The sequence below is a fragment of the Bombina bombina genome, chromosome 6 (assembly GCF_027579735.1).
Source record: "Bombina bombina isolate aBomBom1 chromosome 6, aBomBom1.pri, whole genome shotgun sequence".
NCBI lineage: Eukaryota > Metazoa > Chordata > Amphibia > Anura > Bombinatoridae > Bombina > Bombina bombina.
The window spans coordinates 556582819-556608189 of NC_069504.1; the positions used below are offsets into that span (position 1 = coordinate 556582819).

The 25371-nt window shown below is 40.3% G+C and overlaps 1 protein-coding gene across 1 annotated transcript in view; it reads right to left on the reverse strand.

The window, feature by feature from the left end:
- The window catches only part of DNAAF4 (dynein axonemal assembly factor 4), a 173917-nt gene that overhangs the window by 82210 nt on the left and 66336 nt on the right, over window positions 1-25371 (reverse strand). Inside the window, exon 4 of the mRNA XM_053719338.1 lies at window positions 20600-20810. Coding sequence (XP_053575313.1) covers window positions 20600-20810 — 211 coding nt within the window. The remainder of the gene's footprint in view (window positions 1-20599; window positions 20811-25371) is intronic.

Consider the following 25371-nt stretch of genomic DNA (forward strand, 5'->3'; position numbering starts at 1 on the left):
GAATGCTTGGATGTATTGGTAGAGGTATTTGCAGCAGAAATAGTAAGGTTCTTATGCCACTTTATAGATCATTAGTTAGGCCTCATCTTGAGTATTGTGTGCAGTTCTGGAGACCATATCTTCAGAAGGATATTAACAAACTTGAATCTGTGCAAAGGAGGGCTACCAAAATGGTACATGGTCTAAAAAATAAAACTTACCAGGATAGGCTCAATGACCTAAATATGTATAGCTTAGAGGAGAGAAGGGAAAGAGGTGATATGATAGCAACTTTCAAGTACATTAAAGGGTTTAGTAAAACTGAGGCTGTGGGTATTTTACATAAAATGGAAAATTCAAGAACAAGGGGTCATGAGCTCAAGCTAAAGGGTAGTAGATTCAGAAGTAATTTGAGGAAGCACTTCTTTACAGAAAGAGTGATTGATTTATGGAATAAACTTCCTCAAGAGGTAGTAGCAACAAACACTGTGGGGGACTTTAAAAATGCATGGGACAAGCATAGGGCTATCCTACGAACTAGATAAGTTTATACTGTTAGGTAAGGTCGGGCAGACTTGCTGGGCCTATGGCTCTTATCTGCCGTCAATATCTATGTTTCTATGTTTCTATGTTTCACTTGGAATCCCGACACAAGAAATCCCCCTCCGATAGAAACCTGCTAGACGAAATTACGGCACAGACTTTAGCTTCCCACCTCGACAAGACACATAAAAGGCAAGCTTTTCTCACCCAACAAAAAAACTACGAAGGAAGAAATAAGTCTGGCAGATTATTAGCGAGATACCTCAAGCAAAAAACACACCAAAAATACATCATGCAGATAAAGGATAACAGAGGTAACCCCCAATTCTCCACTCAGAACATCTCTAAAGCCTTCAAATTCTTCTTTCAGAAATTATATAACATACAACCCACCGACCCCGGAAACCCAACCAAAATCTCCACCAGGGCTCAATTAATAGAGGGATATCTTAACAAACTACATATACCACAAATAAATGACCAGCAGAAGGAAAAGCTAGAAAACCCCATTTCCCTGTCCGAACTTAAACTAGCCTTGAAGCACCTGCCCAACGGAAAAGCGCCAGGCCCAGATGGCTTTAGCAACAAATATTACTCAACCTTCCAAGATATTCTTACTCCCCACATGTTGAAATATTTTCAATCCATAGACGAAAGCAAATCATTCCCCTCTTCCGCACTGGAAGCCCACATAATTTTAATCCCCAAACCAAATAAACCCCAAGACCTACCCAGTAGCTATCGGCCAATATCGTTGCTGAACACCGATGTAAAGATATTTGCTCGCATATTGGCACTCAGAATGAACGACGTCCTCCCAGACCTGATCCATCTGGATCAGGTCGGGTTCGTACCTGGAAGGGAAGCTAAAGACAACACGTTCAGGGCCCTAAATTTGATTCACTACGCTAGAACTAAAAACATTCCCTCTGTGGTATTATCCACCGACGCAGAGAAGGCCTTTGACCGTGTTGCCTGGGACTTCATGCGGGCCACATTGACCCACATGGGACTTGGTGCGAAGACCCTCACTAGGATCTTTTCTTTATACTCTTGCCCCACGGCTAGATTGTTAGTCAATGGAACTCTATCCCCCCCATTTCCTATTAACAACGGCACACGCCAAGGCTGCCCCTTATCCCCCCTCTTATTTGCCTGCGTCATAGAAGCCTTAGCAATTAAGATTAGGCAGAACCCTCAGATAACAGGTATCAACATAAAAAACCACAGATATGTCGTATCACTATTTGCCGATGACATGCTCCTTACTCTCACTAATCCTGATCATTCGATACCCCATATTCTGGGCGAATTTGCAACCTTTAAACTCCTTTCTAACTTTGTTATCAATATGTCCAAATCAGAAATATTAAATGTCAACATGAAAGGCCCTTCCCTGGAAGCCACACAGGCGGTTTCCCCCTTCACCTGGTGCACTCATTCCCTAAAGTACTTGGGAATCCACCTGACCTCCTTACACGACGACCTATTTCACCTCAATTACACCCCCATCAAGCACAATATTATACGAGACCTCTCCTCATGGGGCTCCAAGAACCTAACGTGGCTAGGACATATCGAAACCATTAAAATGAATATATTCCCACGTATTTTATATCTTCTCCAGACACTACCGATCCCACTCCCCAAGACATACCTCCCATCCCTTCAGAGAGCATTCAGCGACTTCATCTGGCGTCGCAGACCGCCAAGAATTAGCAGACAAACCATGTTGACTTCCAAAACACAAGGGGGGCTGGGGGTCCCCGACCTTGCCGCCTACCGCCAGGCGATCTTTTTACAACGCATAGTAGACTGGAATATCCACTACAACCACAAAAGGTGGGTCACACTAGAACACCTATCGATGGATGAACCTCACTTAGGAAGGCTGTGTTGGAGCAGCCCTCGCTTATTCAAGTCCATCAGCTCAACCAACCCAATAATACAGGAAACCTTTCAGGTCTGGGAACACACAATCAATACATCTCACTTCATCTCGTCAATCCCTTCGCCCTTGACCTCCCTGATAGAAAATGGAGAGTTTATCACTAGACCATACACCACACAAACCACCACAGAAGCCACAAACAGAGATCTTACAATACACGACCTAACTAGCAACGAAACCCTCCTCTCACGAAACGACTTGGTAACAAAAGGCCTTGCATGTTTTAAAGACTGGTTTACATATGCACAGGTAACCCACTTTATCACCAAACACCAGGGATATAGAAATATGACCAGGCCCCTGACCTCTTTCGAATCCCTTTGCACCCAAGAACCCCCCCTACGACATACACTCTCGATTATATATAAGATCCTGACTCACACCCCCCCAGGCCATATCCCCCCTTACCTTGAAAGTTGGGAGAAGGACCTGGGAGTCATCATATTACCCCACACGAGTAGACTAATGTTCCAGGGCACAAAAAAATCCTCTATCTCATCCTCAATTCAAGAAGTTAATTTTAAACTCTTGCATAGATGGTACCTAACCCCGAGGAAGCTAAACCGTCTTTTCCCCACCCACAGCAACAAATGTTGGCGCTGCGGCCATGTTAACAGTGACACCGCCCATATGTGGTGGTGGTGCAACAGCATTCAGAATTTTTGGAGAAAAGCCATCTCCGAAATGGAGACTATTTTGACAACTCAATTCCCGATTGACCCCCTCATATGGCTACTACACAAACCCCCCCCCAACACTTAAATATAAACCTTACCTACACCTTCTCAACATCATGACCAATGGGGTTAAAGTATTGATAGCTAAGAACTGGAAGAGTAGGGAGGCCCCCTCTACGAACATGTGGATCACAAAAGTCACGGAAATACTAGAACTGGAGGAATACTACTTCCTCAAAAATGACAAAATGGACTCCTACGCGGAACTCTCCCAACTTTGGTCCACTTACATCCAAAATAAACACAAAGGCCCCAGTTAGTTAGCCCCCCCAAAAATCAGTCAGGTTATCTCCCATACATTACTTCTGCATAATATGCTAGCAGGGGATCTAAAAACATCTCACACCCATCACACTTTTGTTCTGTGCGCGGGCGGAGCGGGGGCGTCCAACCTCCGTTCATGTAAATTGTTTTGTATTTAAATTTTTAACTTTCAAAAAAGGATAATCAGGGCAATACCCCTCGGTAGTTACCTCCCAGCACCTGGCGATCCTACAACTGGACTCTATCACAGACTTTTTAACCATAATTTGATATCGCAGAACACTCTGAATGGACACTCTGGGAGGACCTGCCATTTTGTGCCGGTAGGCACCTTGCATTTCGACTTTATCCTTAAAAATAACAGCTGTTGTTTAACCTGGCGATCTGGGGCTGCGTCTCCAACCATTTGTAACCTCACTTTTTATCTTACAATAAAGCTGTTTCAAAAAAAAAAAAAAAAAAAAAGAAAGGGAGGAAATAAAGTCTTAGCGTTAATTTAAGCCACCAGTAAAAACTACCTAAACCCTGGTGACCATCTGACCATACAAGGGAAATGTAAATAACATTAGAAAAGTAAACAGGCAGTAGCAGACCTACTCAACAGAGGGCACTTTTTTAGCCCCCAAAGGTACTCAGTGTAAGCAATAGTAATAACGTACCTGCTGCTCATTATGATGATCTTGAGGGTGGATGGATAGATATATAGATAAAGATGGACATGCAAGTTGCACAAATATAAGGGTCACCTGCACACATTTTGCACAAGCCAATATAGATCGGCTGCAAACCCCCCCCCAGCACTTGGGTCCTGAAGCCACTGCACCTGCTGTACCACTGGTAGTTCTCTCTCTGTAAACAGATCTTAGGCACAAGGATCACATACGCTGGGAATTAAATCAAGTGAAACTGCACAATTAGTAGTGACTCAGGAACCTAAAACTGTATGACAAACTTGTTGTCAAAAGCTCCAACAATTATGCATTTTCAGTTAAATATTTTTAACTTTTGTTGCATGAAACTGCACAATATCTTCCTCAGCGCCAGAGAGTCATGCAAACATAGCGTCACCAATATAAAACAGATAGGCTTAATTTTATGAAAAATCCTATATAATAAAAGGCCAAGTGTGTTTGTCCGAAGCTGTCATGCGCAGTAGAGACTGCGCGCGAGGACAAACACACCTGGCCTTCCAACTGACCTGGCATCGTGTGGTGGAGTGGGCGTGACCGGGCGAGTGTGACGTGGGCGTGGCTGGGCATGACACGGGCGGGGCCAGATGCCGGGCCGACTGCTGAGAGACAGACAACTCTAAAGAGGGGGGATAGAGAGAGCAGAAGAGGGGGATAAAGAGAGGGAGAGAGCACAAAAGAGAGGGGGAGAGAGCACAAAAGAGAGGGGGGAGAGAGCACAAAAGAGAGGGGGGAGAGAGCACAAAAGAGAGGGGGGAGAGAGCACAAAAGAGAGGGGGGGAGAGAGCACAAAAGAGAGGGGGGGAGAGAGAGCACAAAAGAGAGGGGGGGAGAGAGAGCACAAAAGAGAGGGGGGAGAGAGCACAAAAGAGAGGGGGGGAGCACAAAAGAGAGGGGCTTAGAGAGAGCACAAAAGAGAGGGGGGAGAGAGAGCACAAAAGAGAGGGGGGAGAGAGCACAAAACAGAGAGGGGGGAGAGAGCACAAAACAGAGAGGGGGGAGAGCGCACAAAAGAGGTGGGATAGAGAGAGAGCAAGGGGTGGGACCACTGTACTGCAAAAAAAACATAATTTATATAAGAATTTACCTGATAAATTAATTTCTTTCATATTGGCAAGAGTCCATGAGCTAGTGACGTATGGGATATACAATCTTACCAGGAGGGGCAAAGTTTCCAAAACCTCAAAATGCTTATAAATACACCCCTCACCACACCCACAATTCAGTTTAACGAATAGCAAAGAAGTGGGGTGATAAAGAAAGGAGTAAAAAGCATCCACAAAGGAATTTGGAAATAATTGTGCTTTATGCAAAAAAATCATAACCACCATAAAAAGGGTGGGCCTCATAGACTCTTGCCAATATGAAATAAATTAATTTATCAGGTAAAGAGTCCATGAGCTAGTGACGTATGGGATATCAATACCCAAGATGTGGAACTCCACTCAAGAGTGACTAGAGAGGGAGGGATAAAAATAAATAACAGCCATTTTCCGCTGAAAAAAATAATCCACAACCAAAAATAAAAGTTATTCTCATAATGAAAAGAAAAACTTAAAACATCAGCAGAAGAATCAAACTGAAACAGCTGCCTGAAGAACTTTTCTACCAAAGACTGCTTCTGAAGAAGCAAATACATCAAAATGGTAGAATTTAGTAAATGTATGCAAAGAGGACTAAGTTGCTGCTTTGCAAATCTGATCAACTGAAGCTTCATTCTTAAAAGCTGTAATTCTGAGGCGGGGCCTGACCCGACTCAAAATAAGCTTGATGAATCAAAAACTTTAACCAAGAAGCCAAGGAAATAGCAGAGGCCTTCTGACCTTTCTTAGGACCAGAAAATATAACAAATAGACTAGACGTCTTCTTCAAATCTTTAGTAGCTTCAACATAATATTTCAAAGCTCTCACCACATCCAAAGAATTTAAAGATCTTTCCAAAGAATTCTTAGGATTAGGACACAAGGAAGGGACAACAATTTCTCTACTAATGTTGTTAGAATTCACATGAAAAATTTAAATGAAGTCCGCAAAACCGCCTTATTCTGATGAAAAATCAGAAAAGGAGATTCACAAGAAAGAGCAGATAGCTCAGAAACTCTTCTAGTAGAAGAGATGGCCAAAAGGAACAACACTTTCCAAGAAAGTAGTTTAATGTCCAAAGAATGCATAGGCTAAAACGGAGGAGCCTGTAATGCCTTCAAAACCAAATTAAGACTCCAAGGAGGAGAAATTGATTTAATGACGGGCTAATACGAACTAAAGCCTGTACAAAACAGTGAATATCAGGAAGTTTAACAATCTTTCTGTGAAATAAAACTGAAAGAGCAGAGATTTGTCCCTTCAAGGAACTTGCAGACAAACCCTTATCCAAACCATCCTAAAGAAACTGTAAAATTCTAGGAATTCTAAAAGAATGCCAAGAGAATTTATGAAAAGAACACCATGAAATGTAGGTCTTCCAAACTCAATAATAAATCATTCTAGAAACAGATTTACGAGCTTGTAACATAGTATTAATCACTGAGTCAGAGAAACCTCTATGACTTAGTAGTAAACGTTCAATTTCCATACCTTCAAATTTAATGATTTCAGATCCTGATGGAAAAACGGACCATGAGACAGTAGGTCCGGCCTTATGGAAGTGGCCAAGGTTGGCAACTGGACATCCGAACAAGATCCGCATACCAAAACCTGTGTGGCTATGCTGGAGCCACCAGCAACACAAACGATTGTTCCATGATGATTTTGGATATCACTCTTGGAAGAAGAACTAGAGGCGGGAAATTGTAAGCAGGATGATAACACCAAGGAAGTGTCAGCGCATCCACTGCTTCCTCCTGAACATTCCTGGACCTGGACAGGTATCTGGGAAGTTTCTGGTTTAGATGATTGGCCATGAGATCTATCTCTGGAAGACCCCACATCTGAACAATCTGAGAAAACACATCTGGATGGAGAGACCACTCCCCTGGATGTAAAGTCTGACGGCTGAGATAATCCGCCTCTCAATTGTCTACACCTGGGATATGCACCGCAGAGATTATACAGGAGCTGGATTCCGCCCAAGCAAGTATCCAAGATACTTCTTTCATAGCTTGGGGGGAAAGATACTTCTTTCATAGCTTGGGGGGAGTCCCACCCCGATGATTGACATATGCCACAGTTGTTATATTGTCTGTCTGAAAGCAAATGAATGGTTCTCTCTTCAACAGAGGCCAAAACTGAAGAGCTCTGAGAATTGCACGGAGTTCTAAAATATTGATTGGTAATCTCGCCTCTTGAGATTTCCAAACCCCTTGTGCTGTCAGAGATCCCCAAACAGCCCCCCAACCTGAAAGACTTGCGTCTGTAGTGATCACAGTCCAGGTTGGCCGAATAAAGGAAGCCCCTTGAACTAAACGCTGGTGATTTAACCACCACGTCAGAGAGTGTCGAACATTAGGATTTAAGGATATTAACTGTGATATCTTTGTATAATCCCTGCACCATTGATTCAGCATACAAAGCTGGAGAGGTCTCATGTGAAAACGAGCAAAGGGGATTGCGTCCGATGCTGCAGTCATGAGACCTAAAACTTCCATGCACATAGCCACTGAAGGGAATGACTGAGACTGAAGGTGCCGACAGGCTGCAACCAATTTCAAACGTCTCTTGTCTGTTAGAGACAGAGTCATGGACACTGAATCTATCTGGAAACCTAAAAAGGTGACCCTTGTCTGAGGAATCAAGAAACTTTTTAGTAAATTGATCCTCCAACCATGTTTTTGAAGAAACAACACTAGTTGATTTGTGTGAGATTCTGCAGAATGTAAAGACTGAGCTAGTACCAAGATATCGTCCAAATAAGGAAACACCGCAATACCCTGCTCTCTGATTACAGAGAGTAGGGCACCTAGAACCTTTGAAAAGATTCTTGGAGCTGTTGCTAGGCCAAATGGAAGAGCAACAAATTGGTAATGCTTGTCTAGAAAAGAGAATCTCAGGAACTGATAATGTTCTGGATGAATCGGAATATGAAGATATGCATCCTGCAAGTCTATTGTAGACATATAATGTCCTTGCTGAACAAAAGGCAGAATAGTCCTTATAGTCACCATCTTGAAAGTTGGTACTCTTACATAACGATTCAAAATTTTCAGATCCAGAACTGGTCTGAATACATTTTCCTTCTTTGGGACAATGAATAGATTTGAATAAAATCCCAGACCTTGTTCCTGAAAAGGAACCGGCATGATTACCCCTGAAGACTCCGGGTCTGAAACACACTTCAGGAAAGCCTGAGCTTTTACTGGATTTTCTGGGATACGTGAGAAAAAAAATCTTCTCACAGGAGGTCTTACTCTAAATCCTATTCGATACCCTTGAGAGATAATGCTCTGAATACATTGATTTTGGACAGAATATATCCTAAAATCCTTGAAAAACCTTAATCTGCCCCTACCAGCTGAGCTGGAATGAGGGCCGCACCTTCATGCGGGCTTAGGGGCTGACTTTGGTTTTTTAAAAGGCTTGGATTTATTTCAATTTGAGGAAGGCTTCCAATTGGAAACAGATTCCTTGGGGGAAGGATTAGATTTTTGTTCCTTATTTTGACGAAAGGAACGAAAACGGTTAGAAGCCTTAGATTTACCCTTAGATTTTTTTATCCTGAGGCAGAAAAAAAAACCTTTACTCCAGTAACAGTTGAAATAATAGAATCCAACTGAGAACCAAATAAATTATTACCTTGGAAAGAAAGAGATAATAATCTAGACTTAGATGTCATATCAGCATTCCAAGATTTAAGCCATAAAGCTAAAATAGCTAAAGACAGGGATCTAACATCAATTTTGATAATATCAAAAATGGCATCACAAATAAAATGATTAGCATGTTGCAGTAAGCGAACAATGCTAAATATGTCAGAATCCAATTCTTGTTGCACTAAATTCTCCAACCAAAAAGTTGATGCAGCCGCAACATTAGCCAAAGAAATTGCAGGCCTGAGAAGATGACCTGAATATAAATAGGCTTTCCTTAGATAGGATTCAAGTTTCCTATCTAAAGGATCTTTAAAAGAAGTACTATCTTCCATAGAAATAGTGGTACGTTTAGCAAGAGTAGAAATAGCCCCATCAACTTTGGGGATCTTTTCCCAAAACACTATAGAAATTGCTGTTAAAGGATACAATTTTTTAAACCTTGAAGAAGGAATAAAAGGAGTACCTGGCTTATTCCATGCCTTAGAAATCATATCAGAAATAGCATCATGAATAGGAAAAACCTCTGGAGTAACCACAGGGGGTTTAAAAACAGAATTTAAACGTTTACTAGTCTTAATGTCAAGAGGACTAGCTTCCTCAATATCCAAAGTAATTAACACTTCTTTTAACAAAGAATGAATATACTCTATTTTAAACAAATAAGTAGATTTGTCAGTGTCAATATCTGAAAAGGGATCTTCTGAATCAGATAGAGCCTCATCAGAGGAGGATAAATCATTATGTTGTTGGTCGTTTGAAATTTCATCAACTTTATGAGATGTTTTAAAAGACCTTTTACGTTTATTAGAAGGCGGAAATGCAGACAAAGCCTTCTGAATAGAATCAGTAACAAATAGTAGGATTGTATATCCCATACGTCACTAGCTCATGGACTCTTGCCAATTACATGAAAACATAATTTATGCTTACCTGATAAATTCCTTTCTTCTGTTGTGTGATCAGTCCACGGGTCATCATTACTTCTGGGATATAACTCCTCCCCAACAGGAAATGCAAGAGGATTCACCCAGCAGAGCTGCATATAGCTCCTCCCCTCTACGTCACTCCCAGTCATTCGACCAAGAATCAACGAGAAAGGAGAAACCAAGGGTGAAGTGGTGACTGGAGTATAATTTAAAAGATATTTACCTGCCTTAAAACAGGGCGGGCCGTGGACTGATCACACAACAGAAGAAAGGAATTTATCAGGTAAGCATAAATTATGTTTTCTTCTGTTATGTGTGATCAGTCCACGGGTCATCATTACTTCTGGGATACCAATACCAAAGCAAAAGTACACGGATGACGGGAGGGATAGGCAGGCTCATTATACAGAAGGAACCACTGCCTGAAGAACCTTTCTCCCAAAAATAGCCTCCGAAGAAGCAAAAGTGTCAAATTTGTAAAATTTGGAAAAAGTATGAAGCGAAGACCAAGTTGCAGCCTTGCAAATCTGTTCAACAGAGGCCTCATTCTTAAAGGCCCAAGTGGAAGCCACAGCTCTAGTAGAATGAGCTGTAATTCTTTCAGGAGGCTGCTGTCCAGCAGTCTCATAGGCTAAACGAATTATGCTATGAAGCCAGAAGGAGAGAGAGGTAGCCGAAGCCTTATGACCTCTCCTCTGACCAGAGTACACGACAAACAGGGAAGACGTTTGTCGAAAATCCTTAGTTGCCTGCAAGTAGAACTTGAGGGCACGAACTACATCCAGATTGTGTAGAAGACGTTCCTTCTTTGAAGAAGGATTTGGACACAAGGATGGAACAACAATCTCTTGATTGATATTCCTGTTAGTGACTACCTTAGGTAAGAACCCAGGTTTAGTACGCAGAACTACCTTGTCTGAGTGAAAAATCAGATAAGGAGAATCACAATGTAAGGCTGATAACTCAGAGACTCTTCGAGCCGAGGAAATAGCCATTAAAAACAGAACTTTCCAAGATAACAATTTTATATCAATGGAATGAAGGGGTTCAAACGGAACACCCTGTAAAACGTTAAGAACTAAGTTTAAACTCCATGGCGGAGCAACAGTTTTAAACACAGGCTTGATCCTAGCTAAAGCCTGACAAAAAGCCTGGACGTCTGGATTTTCTGACAGGCGCCTGTGTAACAAGATGGACAGAGCTGAGATCTGTCCCTTTAATGAGCTAGCCGATAAACCCTTTTCTAAACCTTCTTGTAGAAAGGACAATATCCTAGGAATCCTAACCTTACTCCAGGAGTAACCTTTGGATTCGCACCAGTATAGGTATTTACGCCATATCTTATGGTAAATCCTTCTGGTAACAGGCTTCCTAGCCTGTATCAGGGTATCAATAACCGACTCAGAAAAACCACGTTTTGATAAAATCAAGCGTTCAATTTCCAAGCAGTCAGCTTCAGAGAAGTTAGATTTTGATGTTTGAATGGACCCTGTATCAGAAGGTCCTGTCTTAGAGGTAGAGACCAAGGCGGACAGGATGACATGTCCACTAGATCTGCATACCAAGTCCTGCGTGGCCATGCAGGCGCTATTAGAATCACTGATGCTCTCTCCTGTTTGATTTTGGCAATCAATCGAGGAAGCAGCGGGAAGGGTGGAAACACATAAGCCATCCCGAAGTTCCAAGGTGCTGTCAAAGCATCTATCAGAACCGCTCCCGGATCCCTGGATCTGGACCCGTAGCGAGGAAGTTTGGCGTTCTGGCGAGACGCCATGAGATCTATCTCTGGTTTGCCCCAACGTCGAAGTATTTGGGCAAGGACCTCCGGATGAAGTTCCCACTCCCCCGGATGAAGAGTCTGGCGACTCAAGAAATCCGCCTCCCAGTTCTCCACTCCCGGGATGTGGATTGCTGACAGGTGGCAAGAGTGAGACTCTGCCCAGCGAATTATCTTTGATACTTCCATCATTGCTAGGGAGCTTCTTGTCCCTCCTTGATGGTTGATGTAAGCTACAGTCGTGATGTTGTCCGACTGAAACCTGATGAACCCCCGAGTTTTTAACTGGGGCCAAGCCAGAAGGGCATGGAGGACTGCTCTCAATTCCAGAATGTTTATTGGCAGGAGACTTTCCTCCTGATTCCATTGTCCCTGAGCCTTCAGAGAATTCCAGACAGCGCCCCAACCTAGTAGGCTGGCGTCTGTTGTTACAATTGTCCAGTCCGGCCTGCTGAATGGCATCCCCCTGGACAGATGTGGTTGAGAAAGCCACCATAGAAGAGAGTTTCTGGTCTCTTGATCCAGATTCAGAGTAGGGGACAAGTCTGAGTAATCCCCATTCCACTGACTCAGCATGCACAATTGCAGCGGTCTGAGATGTAGACGTGCAAAGGGTACTATGTCCATTGCTGCTACCATTAAGCCGATCACCTCCATGCATTGAGCTACTGACGGGAGTTGAATGGAATGAAGGACGCGGCATGCATTTAGAAGCTTTGTTAATCTGTCTTCTGTCAGATAAATCTTCATTTCTACAGAATCTATAAGAGTCCCCAAGAATGGAACTCTTGTGAGAGGAAAAAGAGAACTCTTCTTTTCGTTCACTTTCCATCCATGCGACCTTAGAAATGTCAGAACTAACTCTGTATGAGACTTGGCAGTTTGAAAGCTTGAAGCTTGTATCAGAATGTCGTCTAGGTACGGAGCTACCGAAATTCCTCGCGGTCTTAGTACCGCCAGAAGGGCACCCAGAACCTTTGTGAAGATTCTTGGAGCCGTAGCCAATCCGAATGGAAGAGCTACAAACTGGTAATGCCTGTCTAAGAAGGCAAACCTTAGATACCGGTAATGATCTTTGTGAATCGGTATGTGAAGGTAAGCATCCTTTAAATCCACTGTGGTCATGTACTGACCCTTTTGGATCATGGGTAAGATTGTCCGAATAGTTTCCATTTTGAACGATGGAACTCTTAGGAATTTGTTTAGGATCTTTAAATCCAAGATTGGCCTGAAAGTTCCCTCTTTTTTGGGAACCACAAACAGGTTTGAGTAAAACCCTTGTCCTTGTTCCGACCGCGGAACCGGATGGATCACTCCCATTAATAACAGATCTTGTACACAGCGTAGAAACGCTTCTTTCTTTATCTGGTTTGTTGACAACCTTGACAGATGAAATCTCCCTCTTGGGGGAGAGAATTTGAAGTCTAGAAGGTATCCCTGAGATATGATCTCTAGCGCCCAGGGATCCTGAACATCTCTTGCCCAAGCCTGGGCGAAGAGAGAGAGTCTGCCCCCCACCAGATCCGGTCCCGGATCGGGGGCCCTCGGTTCATGCTGTCTTTGGGACAGCAGCAGGTTTCCTGGCCTGCTTGCCCTTGTTCCAGGACTGGTTAGGTTTCCAGCCTTGTCTGTAACGAGCAACAGCTCCTTCCTGTTTCGGTGCAGTGGAAGTTGATGCTGCTCCTGCTTTGAAATTCCGAAAGGGACGAAAATTAGACTGTCTAGCCTTAGCTTTGGCTTTGTCTTGAGGCAGGGCGTGGCCCTTACCTCCTGTAATGTCAGCGATAATTTCTTTCAAACCGGGCCCAAATAAAGTTTGCCCCTTGAAAGGTATATTAAGTAATTTGGACTTAGAAGTTACATCAGCTGACCAGGATTTTAGCCACAGCGCCCTACGTGCCTGAATGGCGAATCCTGAGTTCTTAGCCGTAAGTTTGGTTAAATGTACTACGGCCTCCGAAATGAATGAATTAGCTAGTTTAAGGACTCTAAGCCTGTCCGTAATGTCGTCCAGCGTAGCTGAACTAAGGTTCTCTTCCAGAGACTCAATCCAAAATGCTGCCGCAGCCGTAATCGGCGCGATGCATGCAAGGGGTTGCAATATAAAACCTTGTTGAACAAACATTTTCTTAAGGTAACCCTCTAATTTTTTATCCATTGGATCTGAAAAAGCACAGCTATCCTCCACCGGGATAGTGGTACGCTTAGCTAAAGTAGAAACTGCTCCCTCCACCTTAGGGACCGTTTGCCATAAGTCCCGTGTGGTGGCGTCTATTGGAAACATCTTTCTAAATATTGGAGGGGGTGAGAACGGCACACCGGGTCTATCCCACTCCTTAGTAACAATTTCAGTTAGTCTCTTAGGTATAGGAAAAACGTCAGTACTCGCCGGTACCGCAAAGTATTTATCCAACCTACACAATTTCTCTGGTATTGCAACAGTGTTACAATCATTAAGAGCCGCTAAAACCTCCCCTAGTAATACACGGAGGTTCTCCAATTTAAATTTAAAATTTGAAATATCTGAATCCAATCTGTTTGGATCAGAACCATCACCCACAGAATGAAGCTCTCCGTCCTCATGCTCTGCAAGCTGTGACGCAGTATCAGACATGGCCCTAGTATTATCAGCGCACTCTGTTCTCACCCCAGAGTGATCACGCTTGCCTCTTAGTTCTGGTAATTTAGCCAAAACTTCAGTCATAACAGTAGCCATATCTTGTAATGTTATCTGTAATGGCCGCCCAGATGTACTAGGCGCCATAATATCACGCACCTCCCGGGCGGGAGATGCAGGTACTGACACGTGAGGCGAGTTAGTCGGCATAACTCTCCCCTCGCTGTTTGGTGAAATTTGTTCAATTTGTACAGATTGGCTTTTATTTAAAGTAGCATCAATACAGTTAGTACATAAATTTCTATTGGGCTCCACCTTGGCATTGGAACAAATGACACAGGTATCTTCCTCTGCATCAGACATGTTTAACACACTAGCAATAAACTTGCAACTTGGTTACAATCTTATTTAAGAAAAACGTACTGTGCCTCAAAGAAGCACTAAACGATTAAATGACAGTTGAAATAATGAACTGAAAGACAGTTATAGCATCAATCCTTAAAAACAACACAACTTTTAGCAAAGGTTTGTTCCCATTAGTAAAGTAACAATAATTAAATTTGAAACATAAAAATTACAGAGCAACGTTTTTAATCACAGTCAATATATAAGTCTCACAGCTCTGCTGAGAGAATCTACCTCCCTCCAAAGAAGTTTGAAGACCCCTGAGTTCTGTTAGAGATGAACCGGAACATGCAGGAAATACAAGAGTAACTGACTGGAAATTTTTGATGCGTAGCAAAGAGCGCCAAAAACGGCCCCTCCCCCTCACACACAGCAGTGAGAGAGAAACGAAACTGTCACAATTAAAACAAGCAACTGCCAAGTGGAAAAATAATGCCCAAATATTTATTCACTCAGTACCTCAGAAAATGCAAACGATTCTACATTCCAGCAAAAACGTTTAACATAATAAATACCTATTAAAAGGTTTAATGTACTTTTAACAGAGTAATTCCGGTGAAATACCATCCCCAGAATACTGAAGTGAAGAGTATACATACATGTCATTATAACGGTATGGCAGGATTTTCTCATCAATTCCATTCAGAAAATAAAAACTGCTACATACCTCAATGCAGATTCATCTGCCCGCTGTCCCCTGATCTGAAGCTTTTACCTCCCTCAGATGGCCGAGAAACAGCAATATGATCTTAACTACTCCGGTTAAAATCATAGTAAAAACTCTGGTAGATTCTTCTTCAAACTCTGCCAGAGAGGCAATAACACGCTCCGGTGCTATTGTAAAATAACAAACTTTTGATTGAAGTTATAAAAACTAAGTATAATCACCATAGTCCTCTCACACATCCTATCTAGTCGTTGGGTGCAAGAGAATGACTGGGAGTGACGTAGAGGGGAGGAGCTATATGCAGCTCTGCTGGGTGAATCCTCTTGCATTTCCTGTTGGGGAGGAGTTATATCCCAGAAGTAATGATGACCCGTGGACTGATCACACATAACAGAAGAAATATACTCTATTTTAAACAAATAAGTAGATTTGTCAGTGTCAATATCTGAAAAGGGATCTTCTGAATCAGATAGAGCCTCATCAGAGGAGGATAAATCATTATGTTGTCGGTCGTTTGAAATTTCATCAACTTTATGAGATGTTTTAAAAGACCTTTTACGTTTATTAGAAGGCGGAAATGCAGACAAAGCCTTCTGAATAGAATCAGTAACAAATTCTTTAAAATTCATAGGTATATCATGTACATTAGAAGTTGAAGGAACTGCAACTGGCAATGTACTATTACTGATGGATACATTCACTGCATGTAAACGTTTATCATGACAACTATTACAAATGACATTCAGAGATATAATTTCCACAATCTTACAACAAATGCACTTAGCTTTGGTAGAACCGATGTCAGGCAGCAAAGTTCCAAAAGATACTTCTGAGGCAGGATTAGATTGAGACATCTTTGCAAAATGTAAAAGAAAAAACAACATATAAAGCAAAATTATCAATTTCCTTATATGACAGTTTCAGGAATGGGAAAAAATGCAAACAGCATAGCCCTCTGACATAGAAAAAGGCAAGAGGCAAACAGCAATGGGGTATAAAACCAATGAAAAATTTGTATATCCGGAAATGACACACTTGCGTCAACGGACGTACTTTTCGCGCCAAAAAAATTCTTGCGCCAAGAATGACGCAATAAAGTCTAGCATTTAGCGCACCCGCGGGCCTAATGCTGCCCGCAATTTGTAAGAAAAAAGTAGTCAATTTGAAAAAAAGACTAAACCCCAGGTAAGAAAAAAATTGTTCTTAAAAAGTTTATTTCCCAAATATGAAACTGACAGTCTGCACAAGGAAATACATGAACCTGACTCATGGCAAATATAAGTACAATACATATATTTAGAACTTTATATACATACATAAAGTGCCAGACCATAGCTGGGGTGTCTTAAGTAATAAAAAACATACTTACCAAAAGAGACACCCATCCACATATAGCAGATAGCCAAACCAGTACTGAAAAAGTTATCAGTAGAGGTAATGGAATATGAGAGTATATCGTCGATCTGAAAAGGAAGGTAGGAGATGAATCTCTACGACCGATAACAGAGAACCTATGAAATAGACCCCCGTTGCATTCAATAGGTGATACTCTCTTCACGTCCCTCTGACATTCGCTGTACTCTGAGAGAAATCGGGCTTCAAAAAAACTGAGAAGCGCATGTCAACGTAGAAATCTTAGCACAAACTTACCTCACCACCTCCATAGGAGGCAAAGTTTGTGAAACTGAATTGTGGGTGTGGTGAGGGGTGTATTTATAGGAATTTTGAGGTTTGGGAAACTTTGCCCCTCCAGGTAGGATTGTATATCCCATACGTCACTAGCTCATGGACTCTTGCCAATTACATGAAAGAAATGGCCCGTGTACACGGGCTTTAGGACTAGTTATTCAATATTTCACCACAAGAGGGCAAAGATTCATTACATAAGGTCAATATATTCTATTTATTACACACAATTGTAATTTAGACTTGATTCTCAAACAAAAGTCAGTAACCATAATGTCAAGGTCTTTAAAGGAACATGAAAACCAAACATTTTCTTTAGTGACAGAGCATATAATATTAAAGAAATTTGTTTCATTCTTTTTATATTTTTTTGTTGAAGATATACTAGGTAGGTAGCGTGCACGTGCCTGGAGCACTACATGGCAGGATAAAGTGCTGCCATCTAGTGCTTTTGCAAATGTATAACATTCTTCCAAAACTGCTACCATATAGTGCTGCAGACACATATATGCTTCTCCCCTTACCGCCCTTATTTTCAACAAAGAATGCAAAGAGAAAGAAGAAAATTTGATCATAGAAATAAATTAAAAAGTTCTTTAAAATTGCATGATCTGTCTGAATTATAAAATAAAAATGTTGGGTTTATGCCCCTTAAACATAACAGAGAGACAAAAAGCACTCAATTTGTTTTGTTGGGTTGAGGAACAATTTTTCCCCGATGAAGATATTCCTGATATAATTCATGATATTACTAATATGAAAAATGTAAAACTCCTGCTGAACACCCACAGACTATATTCCAGGAGCATAGAAGCAAAGAAGACCTAATACTAATATGCTTTTCTGACCAAAAAAAAGACTGGATGAGGTATCGTAGCACTGACATCACAAATACCCTTCCTGATAGAAATTACATCACTTTTTTCTTTCTTTTATGGGCTTAAAGGATCACGTCCCCTCATCCTAGCTTATTTTAAGGGAAAGATCTTAAAAAACATACACGCTATGGGTGTTGGGTGGGTGCTGAACAATTTATAAAAAGTCTAGGAATCCAGACTAATTTCTGTGGATAAACAAGTCTACTGATACAAAATAGGCCCATTTATTATACTCTACACAGACACGGGTCCCCACCTACTCCAAGGGTAAAGTACCTCAAGCTGATATATCCAAAATGCCTCACATTTTTGAGGATCAATTCTATATCATCCCCACATCTGTGGACTGGCATATGTTCAATCACCTGAACTTCAAGATGGGAAACAGTATAACCTAGAGTAAAAAATGATTTGCCACTAGCACTGATGGATCATTCTTCCCAATGTTAGATTTGTGCTGGTTAATCCTTTCACCCACTGGGTTGTCTCACCAAAATAGATATTCACACATGGGCATTCAAGAATATACACAGCATTAGTAGTATTACATGTAAAATATCCTAGGGTGCTACATTTTTCCCAGTTGTGTGCTCAGGGGTACAAAGTGATCTCCCTTTATTACACTATTAACAATTTGAGCACCATAGGCACAAGTAACAACTGTATTTTGCAGACAGGCAGGGATGTAGAGTCAGAGTCATGGAGTTGTAAATTAAAGCAATTTTAAATGGAATCAGAGTTGGACACAAGGAAAATGCACTGACTCCAAATTCCATATGAAATTTTAAGAAAATACTATTATATGGGGATATGAAACTCAAAAAAGTTTAATCAAGCATATTAAAGAGCACTATTTAAACATGTTAAATATTTTTGTTAGCATGGAAAGAATAAGTTTTAGAACTGTAAACATAAAGCTACTTAAAGGTTACAAATCTAAAAAGTAGCCAGTTGATTCAGATGGAGGAGATGATGTCTTATAATACATTTTCTATAATAGTAAGTTTACCATTATTGAAACTTATTGGGCTTTTATGGAGGATCTAAATATCGAGGAGTCAGAGATTTTCTGTTCCAGCTCCACAACTTTTCTGACTTGCCCCACCTCCAAAGCTCTGACCCCAAAAAGTAGCTTATTTCAGCACAGGAGCACCAATTCTTTAAAAATAAATATTGTTAAATAGCATATAGTTTATCCTTGTAGTAGTGTATTTAATAGGGCCACTAGAAAGATACAATAAATTAAAGGAACATTTGACTGCTTGGTACAACTAGCTGTTATTAATCTCCAAGCAATTGTTTTACCTCCAGTACCTGCAGCTCTATACAAATCAATTCTCCTATTTTAACACTCTACAAGTGCTAGTTAATCTTGGAGTTTAAAATGCTCGCACCCCGTCACAGAAGCACTGCATATTCACATATGATTTATGTTGTTGTCTTCTTGACAAGCCACATTTTGCACTTAAATGGACGTGAAACACAATTTTTTTATTTCATGATTCAGATAGAGAATACAATTTTAAACAACTTTCTAATTTACTTCTGTTATTTAATTTGTTTTATTCTCTTGATATCATTTGTTGAAGTAGCAGCAATGCCCTAATGGTTTCTAACTGAACTCAAGGGTGATCCAATCACAATCAATATATATATATATATATATATATATATGAAGCTACCAATCAACAGCTAGAACCTAGGTTCTCTTCTACTCCTGAGCTTTCCTAGATAAATATTTCAGCAAAGGATAACAAGAGAAGGAAGCACATTAAATAATAGAAGTAAATTGGAAAGTTGTTTAAAATTGTATTCTCTATCTGAATCATGAAAAAAATGTGGGTTTCATGTCCCTTTAAGTTTAGCTTGCACAATATAGAGTGAGAACTATACATTTTTGCAGTGGCTGCATAACTCTTTCTTAATCCTGAGGGCTTATTTCATATTTGTAATGTAACTTTTAAACTGTGTAAATTAAGTTCAGAAATGTAATGCTTCCTCTATCTATTGCTCAAGCTAAGCAAAAGTGCAAGGTACAGCTATAAAGCCAGTAGCATCACAGATCTGTGAAAACGCACAGCTTCTGTCACAAGATGCCACAATATGTGTGCAACAAGATGGCGGTGTTCAGTACAAAGATGCAGAGTTTGACCATCTGCAATCTGTAATAAAAGAGAATGGTTTTAAAGAGAGCTGCAGTATAGGAGTAAAAGCAAAATCATGTTCAGTAGTAGTAACCCTGCAACTGTAGTTGTATCCAGAAGTTTAATGTCCCTTTAAACTCATGACTTAAACGGTGATAACGGGAGCAAGTCTCTGCATCCGGGGGCTGGAGGACTGCAGTACAGCGGAGCATTAAAACTATGCATACTTCTTTTGTGCACATTTTAAATTAAAATTAAACTCAGCCTTAACGGGACACTCAAGTCAAAAGTAAACTTTCATGATTCAGATAGAGCAGCAATTTTAAACAACTTTCCAATTAACTTCCATTAATAAAATGTGCACAGTCTTTTTATATTTACACTTTTTGAGTCACCAGCTCCTACTGAGCATGTGCAAGAATTCACAGAATATACGAATATGCATTTGTGATTGGCTGATGGCTATCACATGCTACAGGAGAAGCGGAAATAGACATAACTTTGTCAGAAAAATATCTACTACTCATTTGAAGTTCAGACTAAGTGCTATTGCATTGTCTTGTTATCATGCATTTGTCAATTATACTGTACTTGTTATTTGGGGCTTTACTGTGTTTGGGAATATAGATTTGCTTCTTTCATTTTTCCTTTTCTCTTCAGCTTTTCTGATTTCCTCTCTCTGCAGCCGTTTTTGTTCCTTTTCAATCGTCTGCTGTGCTTTCCACCTCTCCAGTTCTTCAGTTGCTTTTCTATTTTCTTCCTCTTTTATATGTTCTATTCGTTTTCGCTCGTCCTCCTCAAGCTGAGAAAATATATTGCCAAAAATATTAAATAAACAGATGTTATAGGAATAGCGAAAATAAATATAAAAAGCTGAAATTAGAAGAAGCATTGATATTGTTATTCTTTCCATTTTCAACATTAGTTAAGAGCTAAATAGGAACTATTATAAAATGCGTAAATTAATTAGGATTAAACTCAAAATAAAAAGTTAAAGTGTTATCTAAATATATAAAAATTAATGGAAGGTATATTATTTATTTTGTCTTCTTCTCCTGTAATTTACATCTGCAAAATGTGTTTTTTCTTCCTCCAAAATAGGAAGAATTGCATAGAGCATACTTTCTAATGCTGCAGTATAATAAAAAATATTGCTTACACTCGCCACAGCAAAAGGCAATCAGGTGAAAACATTTAAAAGGGGCACACATCCGGGGGGCGGACGAACCACCTAGTGCGTTTCAGCAGAGCTCTGTATCAATTCCATATTTATTATAAGTTTTACCGACTTTTGCCTACTTGAAACCTATTGTGCCTCTGTAATACCAACTTAGACAGTGCCCTGCGCGAGAAGACCTGAAGTTGTTCGCCACACAATCGAGCAGACCAGCCGTGGACCGGAGACAGCCGTGCCATTTACCCAGCATATGACAGAGGCCGCGGGTGGCAGCAAGATCAGGTGGTTACAGCTATTTCAGTGAACACAATACCTCCCGTACTACGACATCTTCCGCACTATGACACAGCGGCCTTAAATATAGCCACAATGGAGACCTTGGATGACTGGGAGTCCGAGATGACTCAGCTCCTCCACGATCACTTTGATAGCCTAACGCAGGCATTATACGAGATGTTTGTAGATACAAGAATAGGCAGCAGTCCCCACATTCAAGCAGATGATCAGCTGGAAGGTTTTCACTATGGAAGCCCGAGCTTACTACATATAGTAGTGGATGTGCAGATACATTAGCCTCGCAGAGTGTGTGCGGCCATATTGGCTCCCATCGACAAGCAGGCGATCAGGCCTGCAGTGGGGATGCAGCATCGCTCTACACTCTGTGTGGTGCCATGGACGGAGAGGAGCAGTGTAACCCCAATGAGAAGTGTTTCATGGCTACTTAAAGTGTTGTCCCACGCCTCTTCCGATCATCCTAGAGGTGAGAAGGAATTGTGGCAGCAGCGTGCTGGTTATATAGGAGACAAAGAATAATCTCCTAGGAACATTGGCTTCTATCCCTATGCATTTGTGACTGCCAACCCCTCCATGGAACTATTAGGGTATAGAGATCTTTCACTGTCGTTGCAGTGTTCTTCCTCCTTGCCACAACTCATCTTGGTTCCAGCACAATAGGAACAAAGATCTGATGTTGGCTAGTTTGGCATGGAACGGATGCCACAATCTGGACTTGATGTGGACTGCTTGATGCCAGATGGCTGATATTCTCTATTTAGATATGATGCAATTGTATGCCCATTTACCTTCTAAGTCTGCTCCCCCACAATGTTTTGTTATTCTTCGTAGAGTATTAGATTTGCTGTGTTAAGTAATTTATATAAACACTGACTAAATAGCCTCTATGTTTTGTTGCACCTCCTTTTGATGAGGTATATGGTTTATATCTTAGATGTTCCAGCAATAAGAGACTGAATGTTTAAATGTATTTTATTAGTTCCATAATATAAAGGGTTTTTTTTCCCATGGGGTTCTGGTTAATTGTACTTAAAGGAACATGAAACCAAAAAAAATTCTTTCATCATTTAGGTAGAACATACAATTTTAAACAACTTTTTAATTTACTTCAATTATCTATTTTGTTTCATTATCTTGGCATCATTTGTCGAAGAAGCAGCAATGCACTAATGGTTTATAACTGAACACATGGGTGAGCCAATGACAATGGTATATATATATATATATATATATATATATATATATATATATATATATATATATATATATATATATATATATATATACAGCCACAACCTAGGTTCTCTGCTGCTCCTGAGCCTGCCTAGATAAACATTTTCAGTAAAGGATAACAAGAGAAGGAAGCAAATTAAATAATAGGAGTAAATTGGAAAGTTGTTTAAAATTGTATGCTCTGTCTGAATCATGGATTTTTTGTTGTCCCTTTAATGTCTGCTAAATGGCTTAGCAATTGTATTCCCACAAATAATTCTCAAGGACGGAATTTGAATTCGGATGTGATATATAGTTAAGCTTGAATGAAGATGGTGAAAGGCTATGTCTTATATAACCCAATCTAAGGTATAAAAATCTCTGACTATTGTCCAAGGTTTTGAGGTAAACATGATAATATAACTATATTACTCTAAAATTAGCAGGTACAAGGCAGTTTACTGTGATAGTCATATCCCATACCTAACTTAGTAGTGGAACCTTAAACATTCTGCTGCAGGGTATAGGGCCTATGTCCATGCGGCGGATTAATATGTTAAAAAGTAACCGTGGATTAATACCTAAGCTCTTTAGATGATGTAGTTGGGACTGCTTATAGATCATTTTGTGAATATTTATATACAGATAGTCCAACTTACAAATATTCTCCGGCACTACTCAGCAACTTAATCTCTCTGTCCTACACCCCTTAACCCTTTAAGGACAAAGCTTTCAGTTTGCTCAATTGTTTTATGACGGAAAAATTCCGTCATATGTCCTTAAGAGGTTAAATAGCCACCTAGCAGCAGCATATCTTCCTCATAACCCCAACTAGAACTAGTAATTATGCTACCTCACATTTAGCAGAGAACCTACGACTGAAGATAACAACTTAATATTAGTTAAGGCTATAGTTTTACTTTCTATTCATACCCAAATAAGACCCCTAAACACCAAATACTAGCTCCGCCCTCCCTCCATGGTTTACCTTGTAAACATAGGAAAATGTATCCTATGACCAAAAAACTATTAGACACAACTATTATATCACAGAGGCAACAAATTATAAATTATCTCCCAGGTGATTTGATACTTTTAAAACTATATTTATTTTCACTAACCACTATTCAAATCTAAAAATGATCTCTATTTACCCTACACATCACCTACAACCAGTTCTAGTATACTATACTGTAGTTTGCCTCTGCTGCTTCCAAAAATATACCCCTTATCCCTGTAAATTTGGTAGTACTACTTCCACCTACTAGTACCCTTAATGACCATGGCCCAAGAGTGGCCGTTAAATAATACTGGGAAATAGACAGATTCCAATGTAAAAGAGGTTCAATACTACATACCTGTATATCGGTTACATATCTATAACTTGATGTGTTTATGAACTACAGAGATCTACCTTATTTCCATGATATACTATACACGTAAAGTATTGTTGTATTTTTTGTTTCTATACTATGTAAGCTTAACAAATTTACACTTTATACCAAAACTCGTGTATTTAAGATGTACTCTTTTGCCACGCAAGAATGCTCTCATATACTCAAATTTAAAGGGACACTGAACCAATTTTACGCAACTTTAAGCAACTTTCTAATTTACTCCTATTATCAAATTCTTTTCATTCTCTTGGTATCTTTATTTGAAATGTAAGAATGTAAGTTTAGATGCCGGCCCATTTTTGCTGAACACACTGTGTTGCTCTTGCTGATTGGTGGGTAAATTCACCTACCAATAAAAAAGTGCTTTTCATGGTTCTGAACCAAAAAAACTGATTAGATGCCTTCTTTTTCAAATAAAGAAAGCAAGAGAACGAAAAAAATTGATAATAGGAGTAAATTAGAAAGTTGTTTAAAATTTCATGCTCTATCTGAATCACGAAAGAAAAAATTTGGGTTCAGTGTCCCTTTAAACTTGTACTGTAACCCTACATTTATTTGTATATTTATAACCTCAATAAAAATACAATTTCAAAAAGGGCACACATCCCAGGTCTTCTCTAGATTTTAAAAGCTGTTGCAAAACAATGCATGTAAAAAACATAATTTATGCTTACCTGATAAATTTATTTCTCTTGTAGTGTAGTCAGTCCACGGTCATCCATTACTTATGGAATATATCTCTTCCTAACAGGAAGCTGCAAGAGGATCACCCAGCAGAGCTTGCTACATAGCTCCTCCCCTCACATGTCATATTCAGTCATTCGACCAAAGCAGACGAGAAAGGAGAAACCATAGGGTGCAGTGGTGACTGGAGTTTAATTAAAATTTAGGTCTGCCTTAAAGACAGGGCGGGTCGTGGACTGACTACACTACAAGAGAAATAAATTTATCAGGTAAGCATAAATTATGTTTTCTCTTGTTAAGTGTAGTCAGTCCACGGGTCATCCATTACTTATGGAATACCAATACCAAAGCTAAAGTACACGGATGAAGGGAGGGACAAGGCAGGAACATTAAACAGAAGGAACCACTGCCTGAAGTACCTTTCTCCCAAAAATAGCCTCCGAAGAAGCAAAAGTGTCAAATTTGTAAAATTTTGAAAAGGTGTGAAGCGAAGACCAATTCGCAACCTTGCAAATCTGTTCAACAGAGGCCTCATTTTTAAAGGCCCAGGTGGAAGCCACAGCTCTAGTAGAATGAGCTGTAATCCTTTCAGGAGGTTG